Source organism: Callorhinchus milii, unplaced genomic scaffold, assembly GCF_018977255.1.
Source record: "Callorhinchus milii isolate IMCB2004 unplaced genomic scaffold, IMCB_Cmil_1.0 Scaffold14, whole genome shotgun sequence".
NCBI classification, from domain to species: Eukaryota; Metazoa; Chordata; class Chondrichthyes; order Chimaeriformes; family Callorhinchidae; genus Callorhinchus; species Callorhinchus milii.
The window spans coordinates 11452666-11480546 of NW_024704755.1; the positions used below are offsets into that span (position 1 = coordinate 11452666).

The 27881-nt window shown below is 39.4% G+C and overlaps 1 protein-coding gene across 2 annotated transcripts in view; it reads left to right on the forward strand.

Annotated features, from left to right (window-relative positions):
* The first annotated feature begins 11513 nt into the window (after positions 1-11513).
* Positions 11514-27881, forward strand: part of nfatc3a (nuclear factor of activated T cells 3a) — a 54935-nt gene continuing 38567 nt past the window's right edge. For both annotated transcript variants that reach the window (XM_007889496.2, XM_007889497.2), the window contains exons 1-3: positions 11514-11734; positions 19896-21009; positions 27618-27780. In XM_007889496.2, the coding sequence (XP_007887687.1) occupies positions 11647-11734; positions 19896-21009; positions 27618-27780 (1365 nt within the window). In that variant the 5' untranslated portion in view covers positions 11514-11646. The remainder of the gene's footprint in view (positions 11735-19895; positions 21010-27617; positions 27781-27881) is intronic.

A 27881-nucleotide genomic window follows, 5' to 3' on the forward strand; every position in this document is an offset into this window, starting at 1 on the left:
GCCTTCGGTCACTCTCCCTTGTTCTTGAGGCATGTGGTCACCATATTTAATTTGTTCCACATCCTCCTGCAGTCTTTGGGAATTGTCCAATGCTGCCAAGTTTTTTTTTTAACTGATTGCTCACTGTGTGCTCCACAAGATGCTACGCAGAGCATACATTTCCACAGATGTCATGTTGGAATTTCAGCAGTTGCCAGCATTTTGTAGGTGACCGTGAAATCCCGTAAGACGTAAGAGTTTGGGAAGCATTCCTATATCTGCCTTTCTGGTAGAAATCCAAGAATCTTGGAAGACATTCTGCTTGGGTAGCAACTTTGCACTGGACAAGGCAGTATTTATGTCCCAAACCTGTACTATAAAGCATTTTCTGGCGTAAAATGCCACAGTACTGTGAGTAAGTGGTGGAGATATTTTTCTCCACCATTTCACTTTATTAATTTTTACTTTGTCTTAATTCCTTTCGCTTGCTGAACAAGCTGACTTGCTGGGAGTGGGGTTCCATAGGCACCAGTAGCCAATGCAGTATCTCAACCAATTGGCCAGCGTTTCGCACACAAAATATAGTCAATTCACTTTATAGTATATTCTGTGAAACACAGACGTCTCGAAGACATGATAAGGCGCTATATCAAATGCAAGAATTATTATTAGTAGTAATATTCATCTGTGAGTGGAGCCCAATGCTCTGATTTAACCGCACGATGGCTACCCCGATTTCAACTGGAAGCAGAGGGGCTTCTGTTGCAAAGAGGGAGCAAGATGGGAAAAGATTGAAGTTGATCTCGTACAGCTCATAAAGAGTGAGGAGTACGTGATCTGCCCTCTCGCTTAGCAGTTTCCAGCAGGCAAAGAAACCTAAAAGGTTTATATAATAGTGGAAATAATTGTTTTCACTGAACAAGTCAAGTTCTACACTATATGAACTGCAACTATTAAATTGGGCCTCATGGTATTAAAATTGGGGGGCCTCAATATTGCAAACAACAGCATTTTTAAAAAATTTCATGACACTCATGAGTAGCGCTTATTAGATCCTCCCAACAACACATTAACGTTAATTAAAGCAAACTCTCTTGTATGATCTCTGCATCACATGATACAGTGAGAATAGGGCATTGCTCTTTTTCTGGTTTGATTTTATAACTTAAAATGTGTGATGTTTGTGCGCAGATGGTACTATTTTGGCCAAGAAAGAAAAATATCTCAATTTGTAGATTGTAGTAAGTCTGTAAATCTTGTAACTTTCTAGATTTACACCAGCGAAGGACCTATAGGTAGGGTGATTGTGTGCATTTTCTCCATGCTCAGTATTTCAGAATTATGCAGCCTGCTTTGTTGACTTTCCACCGTGCATTCCAACAGTTGGATTCACTTCAGACTCTGTAGTTTTCAGCTAAATGGAAATTTTTAATTTAGTCTGATTTTCACCATCTTGAATGGAAAGAAAATTTCATCCACAGTAAGACTGAAGTCTTGGAGTATGTTGTCATTTCTCTGACTTCATTCAGCCTGTTGTGCCCCTTTGTAAATGTGACATTCACAAACGTACAGCTTGCCACAATTTTATCAGGAAAAAAATGACCTTTATTTCTACAGTTCCTTGCATTTTAAAACCACAAGGAATGCTTGAGAAATGCTTCCATTTAGAGCAGAGAAAATTGAGATCACAATACATCAGTAGATTGGGATAGGGAAGCAATCGTAAAGAAAGCCTTTCTGGTAAAGTAAACATCTCGAAACACTTGACGGATATAATTGTGAGTATCAAGGAGGGACACTGATGACAGGCACATTCAAGGACTTATGCTTTTGAAAGTGTTTTGAAGCCAGGAAGTGAGGCAGTAAGGCAAAGAGATTTTGATGGTGAATTCCACCCAGTGGTGGGTGAAGTCTCAGCCAAGCTAAATGGAACACAGGTTCTGAGCCGAAAGTTTCATGTGACTCCAGGAATTTGACTTCTGTGTGCAGCCCGGCCTAAAGGGCACTTAAAATGATTGGAAAGTAAAGAAAACAATATATCCCTTTACTTGTACAATACACAGACATTACGCTTTACAGCATATTATGTGAGGCGCTTTCTATTGAAACATGAAAAGGATTATGTAAAATGTAAGGCTTTTTATTATTCAAAAGTAAATGCATTTCAGATGACCTATTCAGCAGAGCATGTTTAAAATTCCAATAGAGCTGATAATTATGGATACAACTCTTTAGAAATATTTGTTTTCCAACTGTTATCTGTTTTACATCTTATTACAATTTGGTGTTGTATCTAAGATCTGGTTGAGTGCTGCATCATCAGAGGTGAGGTCCTTCAGATGAGACATTAAATTGGGCCCTTCTGCCTGTTCAGGAGGGCATTAAAGATCCATGAATCTATTCAAAAAGTGAAGGGAGTTGCTCACAATGTCCTGGTCAACAATCCTCCAGACAAACATTAGTCCAAAGATAGAGAGGGGGTAATAAAGAGGGGTATAGGGAGGCTGGCCCCCCCACCCTCTGGCACTCCCTCCCTCTGCCCCTCTTTGTTGCCCCCTCTCTATTTGTCGTTAAATCCTATTTAAAAATTTGTCTCTTTGTTCTCACCCACAGTGTCCTTTCATCTTGCTCGGTATCCAACACTGTCCCTGTGAATTACTCCAAGACGTATCCTATGTGAAGGATGCTACATAAGTGCAAGTTGTTGTAATTGACTGTTTGGCAGGTTCTCTTCATTAGTGTTAGTTCTTCCTAAACTCAGTGGTTAGAACGCTCGCCTCACAAGCAAGAGACCTGGGTTTGATTCCCGGCAGGACAAAATGTTGGGCAAGTTTCCTTATTCCACACGCCTCTGTTTACCTAGCAGTAAGTCGGGACCCGGGCGTTATTCGATTGGCGATTCATTTTTCCAGGGATAATAACCACTCAAGAAAATAATAATTTAGCCACTCAATCCACGACTGTTTGTGCGACTGCTGTGCGCAATTGGCTGCCAATTGCAGATAAATTAGATGTGAAACTGGGTTTATTATTGATACTGGAGTAAACTGAACTGCCATGTGGTACAAATCAGTGCCAAATTGTGGACATACAAAAACAGCAGGGCCAGCCAGAGAAAGGGTTCACAGCCCTGGAATAAACTATCTAAATGCAGCAGAGGAGCAAATATCGAGGGAGAGTCAAGCTCAATGGGGAAATCATGTCTGAGCTATGCCAATTAATACCCCAGATTTGGAAGGTCCCATGTGATTCCAAGTGCTTTGTCTGTTGCTGATAAATTGACAGCAACTATAACTCCTTGCTATGAAATAATTCGAGGCACCAAGGTGATGTTTCTGGCTTCAGGCAGAGCAGCTGTATTCAGGAGATAACTGATGCACAAAGGCTTTGCCAGCCATTGGGAGTTGTTCCTCCCAGGTCTGCTTCGCCAACTTGTCAGCCCTTATTCTTAAATACCTCCCAGCGATTCTCCACAACATTTTTGTCAATTATTTCCGCTATGTTCTATCGGCCCAGGTCATGAACCGGGCCAATAGAAAAGTGCGGAAATATTTACCAAAAATGGAGGGGAAATTTGAAGGGGGAAATGCGGAAAATTGCGGGGAAATTTTATGAACTATGGAAAATTGCAGAGAGTTGATTGGTACTATTGAGGTTCATTTTAATGCCAACCTACATTTTTTCACTTTAAGGGTGGCCCATTTGGCAGGGGCAGGTGGGGTGGATGGCAGAGGACACCTGCGTAGGCCCAAACGGGCTGTGTGTCTCTTCTAAATGTGTGTGTGTTTATGAGCGTCTCTGTGTGTATGTGTGTCTCTCTCTTCGTGTGTGTTTAAGTTTCTCTCTCTCTCTCTGAGAATGTGTGTCTCCTCTGTCTATGAGTGTGTGTGTGTCTCATTCTGTCTCTCTCTTAGGGTCTGGACTGGTATCCCCCACCCCACGTTACAGCTCCCCCAATGTAACAGCTTGTAATGGAATTTTTACTTGTGTAGCATAAAACTAAATCTTTGCTTGCGTCAGCAAACAATTCTCTGCAAGCTGCGAGTGCTTTTAGCTGAAGATGCCTTTTCTCATCAGTTCAATACTGCTATTAGTATTATAAAGTGATTTCTTATCAGGGTCATTGGTTTTACTTCCAGGTTTTTAAATGCTTAATATGATTATAGCCAAGCTGTGATGATGGGGATGGGTTTCATTTCTGCTTTGTACTGTAGCAAAAGCCAGTGGAGCCAAAAATAGCATGCAATTTGTTTTGTCTTAACAATGTGCAATTAAGTTATAAAGCTGTTTAAAGGGAACTTGTGTTTGTCCAGTCCAAAAATGAATCTGAAGATTCTGTAAAATTATATTGAACGTAACAAAATATCTTTGTAACAATAAATGACATATCTTTACTAACTATATTATTTAATAACTATATTATCAAGGCTTTGGAACGTCCTCCCGACGTGAAAGACGCTACACAAATGTAATCTTGTTGTTGCATTTGGATAAACTTTTTGGATAAACATCCTTTGGATAAACAATGTAGCATAGTTATTCTGTTTGATTTCTTATCATTGAATTCCAAAACACAAAAAACCTCCTGCCATTTTATTACAAAATATACACAAAGAATGTTACACTGTAGAGAGTGATTTATAAACCTGTAATCTAGTCAAGATTAGATCATGTCATAAACTGTCAGCCGCAATAATGAATGTTGGACTCTTTCACATGTTATGTCGCCTTATTATTTTGATCCGTGGTTCCTGGATTTGGAAACCTGTGTGAGCAAAGCGATTTGATTTAGCATGGCTTCGTTGGTACCACTCTCACCACTAAGTCAGAAGGTTGTGCGTTCAAGCACCACATTGGGTCTTTGAACTCACAGTCCAGGCTGACAGTCCAATACAGTGCTGAGGATGGATGCACTGCATTGTTGGCATTTAGAATTGAATGAGACATTAAACTGAAGTTCCATCTTCCTGTTCAGATGGACATTAAAGATCACATCATATTTGAAAAGAGAGGAGAGTTTCTTCCAAGTCTCCTAGCCAACGATCCCCCAAATAAAATTGGTCATTCACTTAATAACTGTTTGCTGTGTTCAAATTGGCTGCTGCGTTTGCCTAACAAATGGCGTAGTCACTGCATTTAACAGTGAATCCTGTGAAGCGCTTTGAGGCATCCTCCTGACGTGGAAGATGCGAAGATTATTATTGCTATCATCACTGCTAACAGTCATCCACTCTAATGTTTGTTCATTGTGGTCTTTCTGTTGATGCCGCTCTCCTTTTAGAGAATGTCAATAAAAATATATTGGATGAAGTTATTTTTAAAACACTTTCTGCTGGGGTTTTTAAGGCCTTTAGTCCTGTGCGTATTCTTGTGGTAAAGTGACAGCTGGCTGCTCCGCCGTGTGACGTCCACGGAAGGGCATTAAGGGGGTTTGTGATGTCATTACTAGATTTACTGAGAAATAATCTGAAGTAGATTCCAGGGAAATTGCACCTCTCGGTACCATTTAGCTTTATGTCGCAATAATTCTTTAATGCTACAAACATTGCTGAGATAATTCATCTCAGACGGTTATAGTTAGCCTGAATATACCAGGAAAGCAGTTCTGTATGTCTATTTTAGATATGAATGACCCCGTGATTAGCCTAATATTCAGTTCAATTAGCTTGTGATTTACCTGACGTTGAAAATAAACCGTTAATCACTTCTTAGCTGTGACATAATATTGCATCCCTCTCTTTTCTTTATCTCTTTTAGCACATCTGCTTTGCACATTTACTTTAATTGCTTTCCTTTCTAGTCCTACGTTTGTTTCAGTTATTCGTCATATGTGTTTTAACCCACTTTGGGTCACAGTGCTCTTAAAGGAGCACTGTCATCATTAGAAAATGACTGCCGTAACTTTCCAACCGAGATCAACGACGACGATTTACGTTTGTATACAGTAGCACTTTTCATGTCAGGAGGGCATTTCAAAGGGCTCTTTACCATAGCTGACAGAGACCCTATGCTGAAGGAGTGGAAAACGGGAAGGGGAAGTTGACTGAAAGCGTGGTCAAAGCGATACGTTTTCAGGTGAGGTTTGAAAGTGGGGAGGGAGAAGACCAAGGGAGAGGGACTTGGAGTTCCAGGATGGAGTTCCACAGAGAGGGGGCAGAATGGCTGAAGTCTCCCTCACCGATGATGAAAGTTGTTATATAGGCAAATACAGCAGTTAATCTGTTAACTTTATGGTCAAATCCTTTCCTCCACACACACTGAGAGGCCACTGGGTTGCAATCAGGAATTTGAGCCTTGGGTGTACTTTTCCCTTCATTAACCCGTATATTGTTTAAATTGAGAATGAAAGTGCAACAGCTTGAATACACATTGAGAGATGTGATAACATTGGATGGATATTGATTATTCCTAAGGGAAAACTAGAGAACTGTGAGTTTGTATCGGTTACATATGAGAAACATGGTCTGAGATTGACATTGCTTTTATAAGGAAGGAAATATCGTCATTTATGAAGGTAAATTAGAATTGAGTTAGGAAGAGCATTAGTAATTGACTATTACAGCTGTTTCCTGTTTATTTCTTTTATTGTTCCTTTCAATCATTACTTTGTATTAAGCTTTTCATAAAATATAAAGTGCTAACCATTCATCTGCTTCTCCAAGTTCCCCTCCTGATTTGTAGCTTTCGTTGGTCTTTCTCTGTGGTATTGCTAATGATTTCAGAATTTTCCACATTTGTGCCTTAGTTTGTATCCAACAGTCTCAATGCTTCCTCTCCAACCATTTAAGGGAATCACGATTCTAAGGTAAAATAGCCGGAGCTCAGTTGATAGCATTCTCATCTCTGAGTCAGAAGGTTCTGGGTTCAAACCCCATGTGGGACTTGGAACCAATTATAGTCTAAGCTGACATTCCAACAGGGCGCTGGTGGTGTGCCTTATTGTCGGAGGTGCTGTCCTTTGGAAGAGACGTTAAACCAAGGTCCTTGTCTGCATCATCCTATGGCACTATTCAAAAACCGAAGGGAAATTATCATAGTGATGGCTGTTTGTGGGACATTGCTATGTTCAAATTAGCTGCTGGATTCACCAAAAAAGTACACACGGCACATCACTTTAAACTATAACAAAAATTATTTTTATTATTAAACATTCACAAAGACACTGGCATAGGAGACACCAGCCATTAAAGCCATGCCACAGGAAAAAAGTTTGCCCCTAAAGAAAAGGAACAAAGGTAGTGTTGCCTTGGAATCTAGGATCTGTGCAGCATTTAAATAGGAAGTTATAGTCAAAAAATAATGTTATGTTATAAATTACTTACTCCTTTTGGGAATTGTGCTGCAAATGTGAATTGAAAGAGTTAGAAGCTCAAGAGAGTGGATGTTCTAATGAAATCATAATTCACATAAAACATTTAACATTTACAAAGCCCTGAGTCAAATAGAAACTGTTCCTAAATTGATTGGTTTCCTTAACACTGCACACAAAATGTAATCACGTTACTGTATTCACAAGTGTCTCCAGCAGAGATATTAAGATGTTTTCCGTACATACAGTGAGAAACAACATCTGCTCACATTGCTTTAAGGGTTAAAACCAAACTCTAACCAATGTGAACACCTGTGTGATTTTTATCTCTATTTCTATTGATGTCTTTTTGAATGTCACTATTTAAACAGCAAGTCCCCGGCGACATTATTGGGAGTGATTGCTTAGAGGATTCGCTGATCCCAACAACATAAGCAAACTGAATTGATACCATCACTAATTAATCTTGGGTGCAGTTGTGCATCTGTTAATGTACTTCCCTCATACAATGGTGCTTCAGCGTACTGATGAAAGGTCCTCGCCAAAATATTACCGTTTTTTTCTCTTTCAGATGCTAACGGATCAGCTGTGCATTTCCAACATTTTGTTTTATTCAGAGATCAGCAATTTCTCCAACAATGTCATCAGCACTTACTAATCAATCAACTTATTTAGCAAAGGGAATTACAAAGTTGATACTAATTCTTTCTAGTTGATTGATTGTTTGGGGAAGCCTTCATGGTGAGTGAAACTCTTTCTCCAAATATTATGCAAAAAGAGTTAAGATTACAGAATGGTACCAACGATTAATAGACACTATGTAGGCGTACGTAATAGTAACAGTTGTTGTAATTGATATAATATAATAATAATAACCCTTGCATTTGATACAGCGCTTTTCACGTCTTCTCGACGTCTCAAAGCGCTTCACAGAATAGACTGTAAAGTGAATTGACCGTATATTTGTGGGCGAAATGCGGCAGCCAATTGCGCACAGCAATGTCTCACAAACAGTCGTGGATTGAAAATGACCAATTTATTATTGTTTTGTTTTGGAGGGATTATTATTAGGGGTGTGGAGTAAGGAAACTTGCCCAAGGTTTCGCTCTGCCTGGAATTGAACCCAGGTGTCTCGCTTGCAAAGCGAGTGCTCTAACCACTGAGCTACAGGACTCCACATGATATGATGCCTTATCACATCAGTCAACCATTTCAACACACTCATCGGATTTGCTGTTAACATTACTATACGGTGCAAAGTGCCAGCCTGGTTCAATAGATAGCACTCTCATGTCTGAGTCAGAAGTTGTCTGTTCAGACGCCATATTTGGGACTTTGATCTTATGTTGATAGGCCTATCATAGATGAATTTATGAAAATTTACATGATATTTCTTACTGAATGTTTTGAAACAATCCATATATCATTTATCAGAAGAGTAAAAAAGGATACTCCAAGGTGCTGTGGTAAGCATTGGGTTTCCAATAGATATTGATAGAAAGCTCATTACCTGCAAGGGAAACATTTAGAAAGGGAAAGGAGGAATTGAAAATGGACCAAGTGAAGGTGAGAGATTGGGCGGGGGATGAAAGACAAAGTCAATTAACTTTCCTCCTCCAGCTCCCATTAATAGTATTCACGATTATTTCAGATCCAGTGCACTACAGTTCTCTGTTTGTTCAGTTAGTGTGAAAAATTTTCTGTAATACACCTTCATTTTAGATGCTCTTTTACATTGATTGCTAGAATTCTATGAGCTCATTCCTTTATTTCTCTAGTTGATAAAGGCCCATTTCCATTTGGCTATGAGGCGAATCTGTGACCAACATCCTGTGGATGATTTCACCAACCATGAAGTGTGGAATAGAATATTTGTTGTAAGCAGCTTGACAGTAATCGTACAGTCTCTGTCACATAGTAAGCGAATGTGTCTTTATGTCCAACTGTAGGGCACTGGTTTAATGAAAGGATAGCATTGCAGTGAATGACAACATTGTTGATTCACCTGTACTACTTGCATTAAAATTCAGTTCACACAGGAAGCTTGAAAGTCTCCTCTCTCCGATAGTTTAGGAAAATTGGTTTGGGGGAAATACTGTACTGATGTGTTAAGTGCCGTTCTCAGGATTATTGAAGAAGAACAATGTTTGAAAAATAATATGTTAGGTCCTGTGAAGTGTCCTGGTGTAAGAGGCATTATATAAAATATAAGGATCATTATTATTGTTTGTCTTCCTTCATTCGCCGCGTACTAAACATAAAAGCACAGTTCTGCCTAAACCAAGATACTGCAGTAATTTTCTGCTTTGTTTGTCATATTGTTGCTTATCCTGCCTTGTTGCTTCACTTCCTTTTTTTACTCAGCTTTCTTGTGTTGCTCAAGCAACCAGAACCCCGATGAACAAAACACAAAATACTGCAGATTCTGGAATCTGAAACAAAAACAGAGAGAGCTGGGAAAACTCAGCAGGTTAGGCAGCATCTATGGAGAAAGGAAAGTGAGTCAACGTTTCGGGTCATGGACGAAGGGTCGTGGACCCGAAACGTTGACTCACTTTCCTTTCTCCATAGATGCTGCCTGACCTGCTGAGTTTTCCCAGCTCCCTCTGTTCTTGTTTCAGAACCCCGATGAGTTGGAGCTCTGAAACATCAAGTACACCTGAGCTCATTGCTTTTGTAGTGCGTTTCCAAAAACCCTCTGTAGATATTTGTAGCAAGATATCGCATATTTTGTTTTTTATGAGACCAAGGACATGATCTGTAAGAGATTTGAATAAAACTTTGAGAAACACTAATCTGAAGACATTTGGGAGCCAAGATGACCAGAAATAACATTTAAAAGGGGATTGCATTAGTGTGTGAGGAGACACAATCCAAAAGGGTATGGGCAAGAGTAGGGAATTTAGTACATACAACAACAGCAACAACAAATTACATTTATATAGGACCTTTCATTGCGGGAGGACATCACAAGGCGCTGTTGTTCCAGTGGGGGATCTATGCTGGGGGTGGGGGGAGGTACTGAAAATCCTGCTTGTCTATTAATGGAATTTATCTCAATGTCCTGGCCAACAATGCCCCCAAAATAAAACTGGTCATGTCCCCGCGTAGCTGTTTGTGGGACGTTACTGGGCGCAAATTGGCTTCCGCGTGAAATCCTGTGTTTTTTTGAGACATTCAAGGCGTCAAATGCGAAGATAATTTCCCGGACCCTCGCAGTACGTCAATACTCGTATAACGTCTGACCAGACCAAATCGTGCAATCAGCCACGCCATAAATCTGCCTACGTCCTGTTCGAGTTGAGACTTCTCTGCAAGTTTGACACAACTTGTGGAGTCCTGTAGCTCAGTGGTTAGAGCACTCGCTTTGCAAGTGAGAGACCTGAGTTCAATTCCAGGCAGAGGGCGAAACCTTGGGCAAGTTTCCTTACTCCACACAGAGCCTAATAATAATCCCTCCAAAACCAAAAACAATAATTAAATTGGTCATTTTCAATCCACGACCGTTTGTGGGACATTGCTGTGCGCAATCGGCTGCCGCGTTCGCCCACAAATATATACAGTCAATTCACTTTACAGTGTGTTCTGTGAAGCGCTTTGGGACGTCCTCCCGACGTGAAAAGCGCTATATCAAAATGCAAGGATTATTAACTCGTACTCTGCAGGAGTCCAATTAAATGTCTGGTCCCAACTGATACGACTTATGTGAGGTCCTGCAGCCGCCAGTAAACTACAACTCCCAGAAAGCACTGCACTGGGCGGGTGCGTGGGTGAGAGAGAGAGAGAGGGGAGAGACCCGCGCCTGCGCGTTTGGAGGGGGTCGGTTGCCCTGGAGAGGATGACGTAGGGAGACCGAGGGAGGGAGGAGACGTGCGCGCGACTCAAAAGCCGTTGGTGGTGTGGGGGGGGGAAGAGGAGAGAAGATGACGGGGAAGCAGCGCATGCGCGGAGAGGAGCGGCGCGGAGAGCGGCGGTGGCGCTAGTCAGTCAGTCAGAGTCAGTCAGTGAGAGAGAGGAGAGGGAGAGAGGGCAGCGCTCGCTGTAGGATGTCACTTCGCAAAGTTTGAGAGAAGCGAGAGGACGGGGAGAAGAAGAAGAAGAAGAAGAGGAGGAGGAGGAGGGGGTTGGGTTAGTTAAGGGGTATCAAAAAACACAGCGACGGTTTGACACCCGACAGCCACAGCCGCCGCCACCACCGCCACAACAACAACAACCAATAACAACACGACGACGACAGCGGCGGCGGCGGCCGCGAAGAAGAAGAAGAAAAAAAAAGTTGGCGGACACTTTTCGGGCCGTTTCGGTTATGAACTTAGTCAGAAAGTAGCGGAAAAGGGGGAAGGGAAACTGGTCACCCGATGAGTGCTGTAAACTACGGCAATGACGAATTTGACTTTACACTGATATTCGGTGAAGACGGTCCGCAGCCTGGACTAGGCCCTGCAGGTTTGTGTGTTGGAGGAGGGGGAGAGGGGAGAGGAGAGGAGAGGAGCGGCGGCGGCGGCGGCGCTTTTTCGGGTCGAGGGAACTTGTCTTATTCCCCGTTGAGAAAAGTTTCCGCGTTGTTTGTTTTGTTGGGGTTTTCCTTCCCCCCCTCTCAACCCCAACCCAACCCCATCCCCAACACACACACACACACATATATATGCAATGCTTTATTTTAATATGTATATCTATATCTATATATATATTGTTTTGAAGGGTGTAACTTTTGTGATAATCAAAGCATCTGTGTGTGTTGGGGGGAGGGAGGGAGGGAGGGGGTGTGTGTTTGATTTTAATTTAGTTTTCATGGCTTCCGATGGTTTTGTTTTGAGGGTTTTATTTTTGGGGATTGGAGATGGAGTGGGGTGGGGGGTGTGGGGTGTGGGGGCAAACAGAAGCGTTGACTTGTTTTTATTTATTCTTGTGGATAAAAGGAGATCAGGGAGGAAGGAGGGTGGGGGGTGGTGGTGGTGGGGGGGGGGGGGGGGGGCGGTCAGGTTTTGGAATCCGCTTTCAGTCTGTCTGCATTTGTTATTTTCTCTCTCTCTCTCGTTTCAATTATTTTTTTTGAAAACAAAATTGGGGAGTGAGGGGTGGGGGGGGAGAGAGAGAGAGAAAAGAAACCGATCCGCGTTTTCAACGGATGCAACAACAACAAGAAAAAGAAAACTGTAATGATGCGTTAAACCAGACCACCACCACCACCACCACCATCGTACACACATAGGACATGTACACCACCTGGCATCGTACACACACAGGACATGTACACCACCTGGCATCGTACACACACAGGACATGTTGAGCTGGTGCTGTTTATGTTGGTGCGCTGCTAATGACCCGTGTAACCCACACACGTACTGATTGCATTTAGAGGTCAATTGGACTTAAAATTAGTTTCCAGCTCTCCCTCCACCCTTACCCACCCACGCGCCTTTTTTTTTTTTCCTTTCCCCCTTTTTAAAGTGCCAAATCAAGTCTTATTGCAGCCCACGCGGGAGTTTTTAAATCATACTTTTTTGCCCGGTTTAATTCTAAATCCCGCGTGGCTTTTCGCTCGCCGCGGAATTGAACTTGCTCGCCGATATCTCGTGCGTTAGCCATTCTTTTTGAGACCGGTTCGGTTGGTGTCCCGCGGGTTTTGTTTTTTGTTGGCATACTTGCAGCCAACCTGCACGTTCTGAAACGTAAATACGGAAGGTGTTGTATCTCCATGGGACCCTTCGGGACAAGGGAGTAGACTTGGAAATCAGCCCAACGTCCAAGTCATCAAATTTGCTGAGACACTCCATGTGCGGTTCAGATGACAGTGGAATTTAAGACAAGTGGTGTGATCAGAAAGGCAGATACACTTCCAGCAGCTCTTGCCACAGTACAGATCTGCTGGTGGTATACTTCAATATTGGCACATAAATAGATGCCATATATCCATCTGTATCTTTTCACAACATTGTCGTTCTGTTCTTTCAAGGGATATTCAAGTTTGACAGGGGGTAGATAGATAACCAGCAACAGAAACAAAAAGAAAGTGGAATACCAACTACTACAAAGCCTGGGCAGTAGACGCCTGTAATTTCATCTGCCTCCTGGTTAATTATAATTAAGTATCAGACTGGCATTGTTGTTAAAGGACAAGTTTTCTGAACTTCAGGTTTATTTTGTCAAACGGCAGGATCACAAAATATAAGATGCTTTGTGCCATATCCGCAGGTGAGCAGAAGTTCCTGAACTGACACTTGTATTTTCCTGATAATTGTTTCGAAATAGATTGTCAGTGATATTGTAGCAAGTAATTTTCATTTGATTTTTAAAAAATGTTGGTGGTTGCATTGCCTTTTACAGTTTTTTAAAAAAAATGGAACTAGACAGCTTTTTGGCAGATTTAATGATTTGTTACAAGTTTTATTCAAAAAAAAGTTTAATGCTCTATCGATATTTATAGGTTTTATATAGTTTGTGTCAGTCTGTTTAGGGAATTCCATATCTGACTTATTTAAAGTGCTGGTTACCACTTTGTGTGTCCTGCTAAATAATGAGCAAGAGATTTGTTTCCATGGAGTAGAGCTTAGATTGCTATGTGTGGTATTTCACTAGTTTAAATTTAGTAATAATAGTAGTGTTGTAACATGGCTCATTCTTAGCATAGCAATATATTACTACTAAAATAGAATTAGAAAGAAGTAAGTTACTGCTATTGCAGAATGTATAAGTCCCTGTTATTGGGGCAGAGTGGATTATCCTCACCGTGCCTCTGCGCCCCATCTTTTATCACACAAACCTCTCTGTTGCTTTATCTATAATATGAATATTCCCTCCTCTTAGGACTATTATTTAAGACAGGGTAAGATTTGTTAGAAAATGAGGTAAAATAAACACTTTCTTTTTTTAAATCATTTTTCATTCTGATTCTATTACGATTTACATCTACTATAGATCTATAGATAGCCCTTTTACAGAAAACAACTAATTGAGTTGAGAATAATTATGTTAATAGATGCACAGGCACTATCTTCACAAACAAATGAAAAATAAAAATTTACCCATCTGGGTGAATGTTCTCAGTATCCCCACAACTTGGATTTATTATATCACTTATATTGTATCAAATTTGGGAGTGACCAATCACCATATGCAATATTGTCAAAAAGATTTGTTGAAAAATAATAGTAAAATAGGTAAGAAAAATATCATTGGAATATTTGCACTCAAATTTATACAATTTACATTGATATAGTGCCTTTCATTTTGAAAGGTTGTTTCAAAGTGCTTTACATTGCTTTCTGGGCACTCTCAGATTCAAAGGATGGGAACTGAACACGGTGGGTAAATAGAAAGATGAATGAAAGTGTGGTTGAAGAGGAAAAGCTTGAGGCAGGCTTTGAGATGGGGAGGGAAGAGGTGAATCAGAGGGATTCTGGAATGGATTTCCAAAGTGTGAAGACAGTCGCTGAAAGCTTGCCTCCTGATTGGGGGTGGAGGGGGTATCAGATAGGGTGCGGCACATGAAGCTGGCCACTCTTCATTGGTAAACAAACCTAAAAACTGTGCATTAGTTAGCTTTGGAACTTTTCTCAATCTGTGTAGGATATTTTCAGTTTGAGTCTAAAGTTTGAATTTAAAAAAATCTATGCTCATCGGTACGAGCTGCATTTGCGGCTCATGTAGGTCTTTGCGTAGGTGGTTGCCAATTATAGCAATGATATTTTGAAGAGACATGAATGTTGTGTTCCGTTGATAGCACTTCTGAGTATATTGGACAGTTATGGTTTCCATTCCAATGTCAGGGTTTGTGATGTTTTATTTACATTAGAAGTGCATCTAATTGCTACCTTTTTATTAACAACTTTAGTCGAGAATTATTGTTCATGTCACATTATTTGTTATAAACATTCGCATTTAGTATTGTAATCATGTTTGTTTACTATTGTAAGACTGTTTGAACTGTTACTTGCTTTTGCCAAATGATCTCTACAGCTGTGTTTACAAAAACAAAACGCTCACAGTTCACCAAAATGTTAGTTCAGTCCATTAAAATGAAATGGTTTCACATGATTTTCTTCCTTTGAATGATAATTTGTACATTGTTGGAATAATAATATTCCTTGCATTTTTTATATAGCACTTTATCATGCCATTGAGATGTCTCAAAATTCTTCACAGGTTATACTGTAAAGTTGATTTGGCTGCATTTTGTGGGTGAAATGCGCCAGCCATCTGGCAACAGCAACGTCCCACAAACAGCCATGGATTGAGTGACCGATATTATTTGTGGGATTGTTGGCTAAGAAGTGTCATGTGCAGAGCATTAATGCAATGGAAGACGTGTTAACTGGGCACCGGTTAACCTTGGATACTGGGTAAATTGGGCAAAACGCCCGGCACCAATTTATTTGTATTACTACCTGTTTTAAATACGAGGTTTATTCATCCAACAATCCGGTTAATCCGGACAAAATACAGCGCTGGTCGCCACTGAATGCACTCACTCATGCTTTACTGTCAATTTACTTTAAAGCATATTCTGTGAAGGCTTTGAGATGCCTCGAAGACATGATAAGGTGCTATTTCAAATGCAAGGATTATTATATACATGTGTGTAATAAATATATATATTATTCTGTGTCTTGAGCGGTTCCATTCAGCCACTAGTGGCTCCAGGATGGAGATGGTAGGAGTCAGATTGTGATTGTTTGACAGCGGACTCCAGCCATTCACAAGCAGCTGGAGTTGGGCTGTCAATCAGTGAGGGGCCAGAAACACCGAGAAGAAACAAGAGAGGGAATGGGAGCAGTCAAATTGTGATTGATTGACAGCTGGAGCCGTGTGTGAATGGGTGACCCATCCAAACATCCCGGAACCACTGTCAATCATCTATCTCAGAGTCGTTGCTAATTGATCCCCTTCCTGTCCAATTGGAGAGAAGAGGCGCCACAAACCCTCTGCTGGGCAGAAAGGGGTAATGATAATTTGGTTAACTTTGAACAATGCTTAAGTCATTTTGTTGTGAAAGGAGCTGCATTTTTGGATTGTCACATTTTCTATTGATTCTATAATGTCTTCACCCTTCATTCTTGCTTTTTTTTAAAGAAAAAGATTGTTTGGATCGGATATACTCATGAAAGATCTTTTAGATCATTTATATGGTATGACAGAGTGCATTATGCAAGCTATAGTTCTTGTGGGGAGGGAAAGAGAGCCAGTGTACTAAATGGATAAGAAAGCTGAACCAGTTTATTAACTTCTGAATATTTTACAATAACAAGATTACATTTGTATAGCGCCTTTCAGGTCGGGAGGACGTCCCAAGGCACTGGACAGTGTACAGCATTTCAGACCCGAGCTGGGGTCGGGGGGCGAGAACGGAGGTGGGGGGTGACTGATGGCATGGTCGAAGAGGAGGGCTTTGAGGCGGGACTTGAAGGATTTTAATAAGAATTTTAGGCTGAACAGCTTGGAGTTGTTGATGCATTCAAGGTATTTTTTCCCCACTGATCACCAATTTTTCTTCATAGCTGGTCCAAATCCTTGTTTTCTCTTATGGATATGGTTCCATGGGTGTGGTCAACCACTAATATCTCATTCATGTGGTCATTTTTCATGTGTAAACCTTGACACTGAATGGTGGCAGATTATTTGATTTACTGGGGTGTGATCACGCCAAACCCAATCCTTTCCTCATTAATTCATGTAGTTTTTGACTAATCTATGTTGCATCATTCAAACAAAATTCTTAATTATAGACTTGTTTGCTTTGGCACATGCATTTTATTCGTTGCATGTTGATTCTCCTCATTAAACCATTTCAGCTGAAAGCCATTGTTCAGAAGGTTTATAGTGTTTTTTAAATGTTTTTTTTAAAAAGTAGTTAAAATGAAATGGATTTTTCTTCTGTTTATTGGAAGAAATTGACTCGGAGGAGTTACTAAAACTGTTTGTCCTGGGGTTGAATTAACAATGGTTAAAATGGTCATTAATGATGTTTGTTTGTGCCTATAAGTGAGCAGCAAGAAGAGTAGCACACAGGTGGAGGCTGTGATTATAGGGAAAATTGCTCTTCTTCCTGCTGAATCATTTGTTTTGTTCCCATATCATATCAGAATCTGCTCCAAACATGCGAACCATAAGTGTGAACTTCACATAAAATTTGTAGTGATGTCACATGCACTTGTAAGAAGAGGTTGCTCTTTTTTGAATCCACAGGGAGGGGGGGAGTGAATGAAGCTGAGGCTGAGCACATGATTTGGGGAGTTGATACCTCCATATTTGCTATTCTCTAGCTTCTACCGTTTACCTTTTATTTTTGTTCAGTTTTTGATTACATATGGATTCTAATAACTGGAGAGCTTTTGCAAACCGTGCTCAAGGTCTGTAAAGTTTGAAATTTTTCTTTTAAACACAAATCTCAAGATGTGGTACAAGTAACCCACCGATATATCAGGCCTTAGTGCGAAAGTGTTCAGTTGTTTTGTGCAACTCTTGAGAATATAAATCAAGTATTAAAAACTTGCATGTTTGAATCTATCAAAAGCTTGAGACCTGACCCAACTGTCCAACGCCTTGGGACGTCCTCCCGACGTGAAAGGGCTGTATAAATGCAATCTTGTTGTTGTTGAGAAACAAATTAAATCAATTTCAAACATTTTTTCTAGTAAATTTAGTATAAGCTGAGAAAACGAGGCACAAAAGAGGTAGCCAATACACTCTTTAATTAGTTTTAATTACGAGGATATTTTTTGTTATTAGTTAACTGCTTGAAAGGGGCAATAGAATGATGACCTTCAGATATTTTAGTTTATATTTCCCTAAAAGTTGGTGAAGAACTTATCACATATTTGACAAATCAAAATTGTTCTAATTTGGGACCGATTTAGAAACTAGAGAGACATCATATGAATTTTTAAATGCATCTGGACATACTCAAGACTCCATTATGTTAGCTGTATGTGGTCAAATTGACTGACTCTTGCTTGAAAGCTCTTGGTATAATGCACTCTGCTGACATTAGAGGTAGAATGTCAGCTCAACTGACTCACTAACATTTTAATGGACAGTGGTGCTTCAAAATACTTTGAAAGTAATGAATCATTTTTTTGTGGCAATAGGTAAGCATCGGTTGTCATTGTTCATCTGCTGTCCTTTCTTGTTTTATGTGTATTGTTACCAAACTGGATTTTTCCCGTACTAATTTTTTGTACGTATGGTGGCTTGGGGGAAAGAGTGAAATGTACAGAACACGTATAATTGTATCAAGGATCATTATCTGTGTTAGATAGGTACATTTCTTCATTGTAAGAGCAGACTGCGTATTGTACTTGTGCTTGCATCTAACATAAATGTAAGGGTTTAGGAGATTTGAATGATATTTTTATAGAGCCAGTTGCAATCCAAAGTTTTATTGGTTATGTTTCTTCCAAAGGTATTGATTCATTGTTGAGGAGCAGTTCCACAGGTGCCAACATCTCCAGTATTTAATTCATTGTTCATTCTTGATTTGTGAGCTCAGCCAGTGAGTGTTGGCTAATCTACTATTGATGGCATTGTAGTTCATTCAAACTTGCAATTTCCAGTAGGGGTCGCTGAATAGCAAGCGACTGATTTTCTGCTTTATAGCCCAAAGAACACCAAGGCCACTTGTAGTGGCTTACTGACTATGATGGGTACCAGCAACTAAATCTGTAATCTGGTCTGTAATGATTTAGTTCCTTTACCAGCTAATTCATCAGCTGAGTTAACAAACATATTTTTGACCGAATGCTTCAGGAAAGATTTCATTAGAGCACTCGCCTCACAAGCGAGAGACCTGGAATCGATTCCTGACAGGGCGAAACCTTGGGCAAGTTTCCTTCCTCCACATGCCTGATAATAAACCCTCAGGAAAAAACCAATAATAATTTGGTCACTTCAATCCACGACTGTTTGTGGGACACTGCTGTGTACAATTGGCTGCTGCGTTTTGCCCACAAATATACAATCAATTCACTTTGCAGTATATTCTGTGAACTGCTTTGAGACATCTAGAAGACATAAAAAGCGCAATATCAATTGCAAAGATTATTATTCTTTAGGTGCAGACGACATGATTCTGCATGCAGTTTAGTACTCTTGACAAACCTTTATTCAGGTGTCTTTATTAAACGCCATATTGAGTTAGATACTCTCAACCTTGGGTTATTGAAGATCAGTACAATAGTGTATTCGATACAACACAATGTAGTATTGCTATGTAGCAGAAACGATGCCAGTATCGTGTAACTGTAGTATGGTCCTACAGCTTCACATAGCATCTTGTAAAAGTTCGGTAATTTAGTTTGGGAAGAGTTTCTGATTCTTTTTGCCCTTTCTCCTAAGAGGATTTTTTAAATCATATTATAGGTAAAGATAATTGCTCATTTTGTTGTGTCTTTGATTTCAAGAGGATTGTGGAAAGCCATGGAAAATAATTTGAGATATTTAGTGAAACGTCCCCTGATGTGTTTCATGCACACATACATGCCCTGGGAATATTAAAATTAATTTACCTTCATACTAGTAAAATAACTAGAGGTTTTATCATGAAGATTACAACAAATTTATTGTGAATGCATTCCATAGCTTACTTAATTTTTCTATTTCCTTTTTCTAGAGAGAGAACTAGATGATTCTGCACCATTTTACATTGTTAATGAAGGCAATCCTCTGTCAAGTGTAAATCGTCCAATAGGCATCCCTCAACATGAAACACAGACATTATCTACGATATTTTCACCACCATTACGGTTGCAGACCTGCAATATCCAGGAGCCCAAGTATAGTCCTATAGGTGCTCCAAAAGCTTTTGAGTGCCCTAGTATTCAGATCACCTCGATTTCTCCCAACTGTCACCAAGGAATTGGGCCTAATGAAGATGAAGTGCATGCAAACGGCACGGATAATGATTATTTGGAAAGACCGTCCAGAGACCACCTATATCTTCCTCTTGATCCTGCTTATTATAGGGATGCTTCACTAAGCCCAAGTCCTGCCAGCAGCATTTCTTCAAGGAGCTGGTTCTCAGATGCTTCCTCGTGTGAGTCCTTCTCTCATGTTTACGACGATGTAGACTCTGAGCTGAATGAAGCTGCTGCTCGGTTTACACTCAGTTCTCCTGGTGGGTCACCCAGAGGTTGCCCAGCAGATGAGTCCTGGCAGCCAAATTATGGACTTGCAAATTCATTGTCTCCCAGGCAATCACCATGTCATTCACCTAGAGCTAGCATTACTGATGAAAACTGGCTAAGCCCTCGACCAACATCAAGGCCGTCATCAAGACCTACTTCTCCATGTGGAAAAAGGCGTCATTCAAGTGCAGAAATTTGTTATGCAGATTCACTTTCACCCCACCATTCACCGACACCATCTCCAGGACACTCCCCCAGAGGGAGTGTGACAGAGGATACATGGCTTGGAAACATTGCTCTTCAGGGTGCCTCAAGTCTCAGTCCTGGACTCCTACCTTTTCAGTGCTTTCCTCCAGACACTAATATCCCTTTAAAATCAAGAAAGACTTCTCAGGACCAGACAGCTACAGTGTCAGGAAAAGCAGAATTAACTTCAGAAGATCAGGGATGCTTGTCATCATCCATTGAGTCACCATTAGAGGATCTTTCTGGCTCTCAGCATCCATTAAAGAAAGATTTGTCGAGTGAGCAGTTTCTCTCAGTTCCCTCACATTTCACTTGGAATAAACCAAAACCTGGTGGCCATACACCTATTTTTCGGTAAGTGCTGTGCATCTGTTGAAAAATTTCCATATCGGTTGTTAATCTAAAGGGATATAAAAATTGGAAACCATCATAGAGCTAAGAGCACTTCCTGGTGCCTGTGATATGAATATTTTTTTTTCGGCAACAGGGTAACCCTGTTATGGTGTCCTTGAATTAGCCTACTATATACCTATAGCAAAGGTCTCCTGTGGACCTGCGATAAGCAGAACTGCGGAACACTCCTGTGAATACTACTGATTTTACTTCACAAAGGAATTGACATCAGAGCTTTTTACACATAGCAAGCAACACACAGGAAGTGGTGCCAGAAGCGACCTAAACTCCTGGAAGTTGGTCACTTTTCTTTACATTTTAAACCTAACGGTAAATAAATATGTTTCACTTATGAGCAGCATCTTCCACAGGACACGGCATAAAATAATATCACTTTATCAATAACAGTGTACAAGTCAAAATAGTGATAATAAAAAGAAAACAATGCTAAAGATCTGAAATAAAAACACATTTGTTAGAAATCCACATTAGGTCTACTATCCTAAAGGAGAGAGAGATTTCATGTTTAATCTTAAGTTTTGTCCTGATCTAGTTTTCAACGGTGCTGGTTCTTTTTAATGCGGTTCAGCTAAAATTATATTTTACGTAATGCTGCTTTCTCTGTGAGAGAAATGTAATACATGAGTTTCAAACCACAGTGTTTTTTATCTTTTATCTTCTTTGTATGGAAGTTCATAAAGGGCAATTTCACGTATGGTAAAAATCATGAGTAAGAACTAACGTTGTTGAGGAATGAAAAATCATCCTGACGGATTGGAGAAATTACGGCAAGGAGTGTTGGGATAAAGTGGAAGGGGCTTTATTCTGCAGTTTATTTAGCTCTACAGTGAAATGTGAAGTGTTCCATTTCCCAGTATTGACTTCCTACAACCCCGTAAGGAGGAAGAAAAAGCACTAAGAATGCAACATTTTAAAACATTTGTTTTTAATGGAAATACAGAATTTTAAAAAGCATGGTTCAAACTTCATGAAATGTGTCATTACAAAGATAAGGCATGCAGACCCTTTAAATAATATTATATTTCTAAGTTAAAACTTTTAAAGTGGGTGAAGCATTAAGGGACGTATTCAGATAAATAAATGAGTAATGCACAAGCATGAGCTCAAATGTACAACTTCACTGTTAGATGGATTGCCGCAAGTATTTTCTGAAAGTTTGTAATTCATCTCTTTTGAAATTATGAATGATACATTTAATAATAATAATAATCCTTGCATTTGATAAAGCGCTTTTCACGTCGGGAGGACGTCCCAAAGCGCTTGATAACTATTCCGTTCATAATGTAATACAGGGGCTGGCATTCGAGTACTATTATGAATGTGGCATAATTGGCCTCAGTACTATTGGACTCAAAAAGGCACCAGATTAGTTGGAGCTCCTATTTTCGATTGCCATTCTATGACTAATTGTATATGTGTGCAATGAGAATGATGGTCTCGACTGACATTCACATTTTAGTTTCACACATAGACCGTAGGCCTTTTGAGCAAGATACCAGAAGGAAGCTAGTGGTTGGGGAGCCATACTACAGCATGACTCCGTCACTTGGAGAGGAGGTTAGAGATGCAGAATAAAATACTGAATCTATTCAATTTCCTTAATAAACAACAATAAAATTACATTTATAGAGCGCCTTTCACGTCGGGAGGACGTCCCAAAGTGCTGAACAGTCATGTCGGGGCCCGAGCATGAGGGAGGGGTGGTGTAGGGGTGAGGGAAGGCAGAGAGGTGGGAGGGAGACCAAAGGCATGGTCGAAGAGAAGGGTCTTGAGGCCGGCCTTGAAGGAGGCAAGGGAGGAAGCGAGGCGAAGGGACTGTGGGATGGACCATGTTCCAGAGTGTGGGGGCAGAGAGGCTGAAAGCCCGGCCACCGATGATATGGCGAGAGACATGGAGCAGGCCGGAGCCCGATGAATGGAGGGAGCGGGCAAGGCCATGAATGGCCTTAAAGGTGAGGACGAGGATCTTGAACTCGATCCTCTGGGGGATGGGGAGCCAGTGGAGTCGGGCGAGGGTGGGAGTGATGAGGTCATGTGAGGTGGAATACAATTTCACTTAAACTAATGCATGGGTAGTTCTAAAGAGGGTGTGAATTTGAGTTCAAGTTCAATTCTCCAATTTCTTTCTATGCTGTGTAAAAGTAGCACTTGAACAAGCTCTGTCCTGACCTAAAAGAAAGATTGAAAATATAGAGGCTTCAGTATTTTTGTGGCCAAAAGTCTTAATGTTAAACATACAAAGCTTATTGTTCTCTTAGTCCTGTAGTGTTTCAATGCTTGCCACTGGTTTAAATCCTTCAATAGAATGCTGATCAGTCTTTGGGAAAAGCAACTTTTTTAAAAAAGTAAAGGTTAAACAATTTTGAATTGCAGGATCAAAAATCTGATTTTAGAGAATCACACATGCTTGGGAGCAAATTTCTGAAGGCAGGATTTTAAAACAACCTCTAAGGAATGACATGTAAAATGTTATTTAATTTATGATTTACATTTTATTGCTGTTAAAATTCTTAAGCTTTATTTCAAACAATCATAAGGGTGTTTCTGATGTCATTGTTTTTTCCTAAATCATGATCCACCTAGTTAGTTATAAAAGAAGTGTTGTAATTGGAGCGAAAAGCTGATGATTAGTTGACTGAATAAGGTTGCAGAAATTCCAGTAATTTCTTATTTATTTGAATCAGTAATGCTTAGTTTGTTTAAAAAAAAGTACTAAGTGCATTTAAAAGAACAGCTCCCAGTTACCTGCTAAGTAAAGTGATTCCGGAACATATCATAATCTTATTTTGAGTCTCAGTTTGTAGAAACTTAAAGGATCCAAGTTGGTGAAATGTAAAAGTAGAATATGAGGATCTCTGTTTTTTGTATGACTTTATAATTAGCACTATTGAAAATTTAATCTATTTTCAGACAGTCTTGGGTGTTCAGATGATTGCTTGGTTATTTATTTAGATCCAGGATGAATTTATTTTCCAGTTTTTTTTGCTAGGCTAAATTCTCACTGTAGCAGGTATTTTCAGTTTAAAAGACCTTTCTTTTTGTATAGAACTTCAATTTTTATTTGAAGTCTCACTTTTACATTCGAAGTTGCATTGTTTGAAGGCAGCTCTGAACGGAAGAAATTTGACACTGGTTTCTATAGTGCCGAGCTAATCTTCACACTCATGGTAGACCAGACCATGGTAGTTATTTGACGTAATCTAATGAGTGGGTTTGCCTTAAGAGCAGGAGTTCTAAGTAAATGTTGAGGAGTTCTAATTTAATATCATCTACACTGAATTCCATCTATCTTGTAAATGTTGTGTACTATTCATGATAAGCTGACTACAGGATGTTCCAGAAATCGTTATCAGATGTTATCAGAAATCGTGCTGAGACAACACTTTTTTTAAAAAAAGAAGGAAATTGAAACATGAATGCCAAAATGTTGCTACTAATAAAGCTGTGCAAAATAGTCCTTTACTATATTATGGATTAAAACTCCAAAGGTTTTGCGTTAAAAGCTTTTTAATGATTTTTTTTCTTTACAAACGCTTTAAAAGATAAATAGGAACAGTTAGTGTTTGGAAGTATAAATTATGTAAAATTTCTAATTGATGCTGTGATTAAAAATTTAACCTTAGATAGATAAAAGTCAAACACTCTCTGGATCTCATAGATCTCTAATATTAGTCTTGGCTTTTTAAACTTGACCAAAACCTGATGCAAAAAGTGTACTTTGTTTGAATTACAATATTATTCATCATTGACATAGATGAATAAATCGATTCTTGCAGTGAGGATCGACTAATTTTAAAAAGAATTGTAGTATTTTAATGCAAGGTGCAAGCATATATTTGATTTTTTTTTAATCCTGCTTCTGCCACTTTACGCCTAACTGATGCATTTTAAGCATAGATGCTGCTTGTCTGGTCTGTATGCTTTAAAAGGTTTTGTGTACAAGATAGTGGTTAATTTGGGTAATACATTTGAAAGGAAAAAGACTGATTTGGGGAAGGTTACTTTATTTTAAAAAAGATAATTAACAGTGGGTAAATTTAAGAAGCTGTACCTATCTAAATTGCAGACCCATTTGTAAATGTAAAGATAAATATATATTGCACACAGGTGGATGGGAACATGTAATGCTGAATCTTTGCTTTTTTAAAAAAAAAAGTAAAATGAATTAAACAGTTCATTTATTTGAATTATACTCTGATAAAACCATAATAGAGAGTATAGGATGCCAATACTTCTGGGAAAGGCTCTCAGGATAACATTGGACTTGGTATTATTGGTTGATCATGAGTCACTTTAAGCACTAAAGCAGTCTTTTTGCAGTTAATGATTTGGAAAATCCATCTCCTTCTGTGAACTTTTTAGTCCTCTCGCCCTTGATCTTAATGCTGGTTACGCTAAATTAGTAAAGTATTATCTTCCACCTATAATTTGGGACTTGTTGGTTTCCATTTGTTATTCAGCACAGGATCCATCGGCAGTAGACGGACAGGTAACCTCTTCAGTAACTCATGTGTCCCTTGAAATATAGTAGTATTTATAAACATTTCTTGCAAAGTGATACATTTTGGCATGCACTGCCCCAGAAGGACATTGATGGAGGGAATCAAGAAAGAGCTGGATAGATGCTTTTGAAGTAGAAATATTAAAGGATAAAGTAGGTAGTGAGGGGAATTAGGGAAGATAGTAAGTAGTACATAGTACGATCGAGGGGGTCTGATGGAGCAAGCTCATTCTGCCAAATGATCTTCTGGTCATAAATTCCTATGCAATATACTTTCATTCCATTACTTGGCCTGGATTAGTGCTCAAATCCCAGAGGGAATTATCCTGATTAATGTTCAAACACAAATAATCAAATATTGTCATAACATACTATTGGCTTTCCTTTATTTCACATCCATGATTACCCCTTGTGATGAATATTAACTCAGAAGACACCAGAGCTGCAATAGATTTTTGTGCATGTCAATGAAAGGTCTCTGCTATACTTTGAAATTTTAGCTTGTAAAAATAAATGTTTTCCCTTCTGTAATCTTCTCACCCCTTCTTCTGAAGTTATTCACTTGTGCTTGATAAGGTTTACTAGGCACTAGGATTATGTCAACAAGTGGTCATTCTTCATGCATGAACACTTAAGAAGTGAGAGTTGGAAAGGTATACAGATATGGAAGCATTACATTTGATCCTCTCCTTGTCTGACATGTACAAACATGCACTTTCCAACTGGATAGAGTGATCAGAAGTGGGAACAATGATTATTTCTCTCTTTTCTTCTTCAATTTACACTGCTGAAGTCGGAAGTGAGTTCTGAGCGCTAATATTGGAAAAACTGCACAAAACGTGACTAATGTAATGACCATTGAGAGTAAGTGTCTAATGTTGTGAGGGATTATTTCATCTTGGAGAAATACTATTTCAGAGTTGTTACCATCTGGAATGCACTGCCCGAAAGGGTGGTGGAAACCGATTCAATCACAACTTTCAAAAGGGAATATGGTAGGTACTTGAAAATGAAAAATTTGCAAGGATACAGGGAAAGAGTGGGACTGATTGGGTAGCTCTTCCAAAGAGCCGGCACAGGCACACTGGCCTCCTAATGCTCTGTAATATTCTATGATTCATTTTAGCACTTTTATTAAAAATAAAAGCTTAGAATGTACATTAAACATATAATTTTTCCTTTATGGGTTTCTAATTTTGTACATCAATCACAGGAAATTTAAAAGATCAATTTTGCAAAATATGAGTGCACAACTTTGTAACTGACCTGAAAGTGTCAGTGATTCTTTATTTCATTGTTCAACATGTATACTGATTTATTGAGAGTTAAGTTATTTCTCTGTATCTCTCTCACAAATATAATGTCCCTAATCTAAAGGCATTAGCTGCAGTTGAGAAAGCAGGCAATTGTCTAGTTTGCAAGCCTCTGCTGGCACTTCTGTGAATCTGCTAAATATGGACCGGAAGAGCCAGTGTTAGTTCTGACTACACAAGATTTCTCAGAGTAGAGATTGAACCTGAATGAACCTACCACTGACTCAGCAAATTGGTCCTCCAACTTCTGCCATTTTTCATTCTACTTTACATAGTCTATTAGAACTGAAAAAAAACTTTATTTGTAGTGCTGTTATATGAGATATAGGATTGTTTAAAAATGGACAATGTTTAATCTGTTATCTTGACTATAGCATTATGATTGCTTACTGCTCAGACTACAATTTATCGAACTTCACTAACCACATTTTTTCAGCTTCTATTCTACATTTCCCAAGGGAGTATTGAGAATGAACTAACCCATCCTTTAGCAATGTGCAGATCCAGATAGGCCCTAGGCTGAGGGGAAGAATATGACAGTAGAAAGGCCCTAAAGAGAAAATGTTATTCTTGAAATGTCAGTTTAATCCATATCAAATATAAGATGTTGTTTGAAATGTCCATAATACGTGAATGTTAAAAGCCTAGTTGATAATGTAAACTAGTTTGTCTTAAATAAAGTATGCCATAAGATTTCATTAAGCATACTTTTAAACATGTATTTTGGTTTTCAGTACGTCATCGTTGCCTTCCTTAGACTGGCCCTTGCCAAGTCAATATATGCAGTATGATCTAAAAGTTGAGGTGCATCCGAAGACTCACCACAGAGCCCACTATGAAACTGAAGGAAGTCGAGGAGCTGTGAAGGCATCTTCAGGAGGGCACCCAGTTGTTAAGGTACTTGCAGTAATTTTCTGGCTCCTATTAATAGTTGTCCCTCTTCATTGATCAATTTAGTCTTACAAACAGAAAAGCTGTGGTTAATATTTTTATTACCC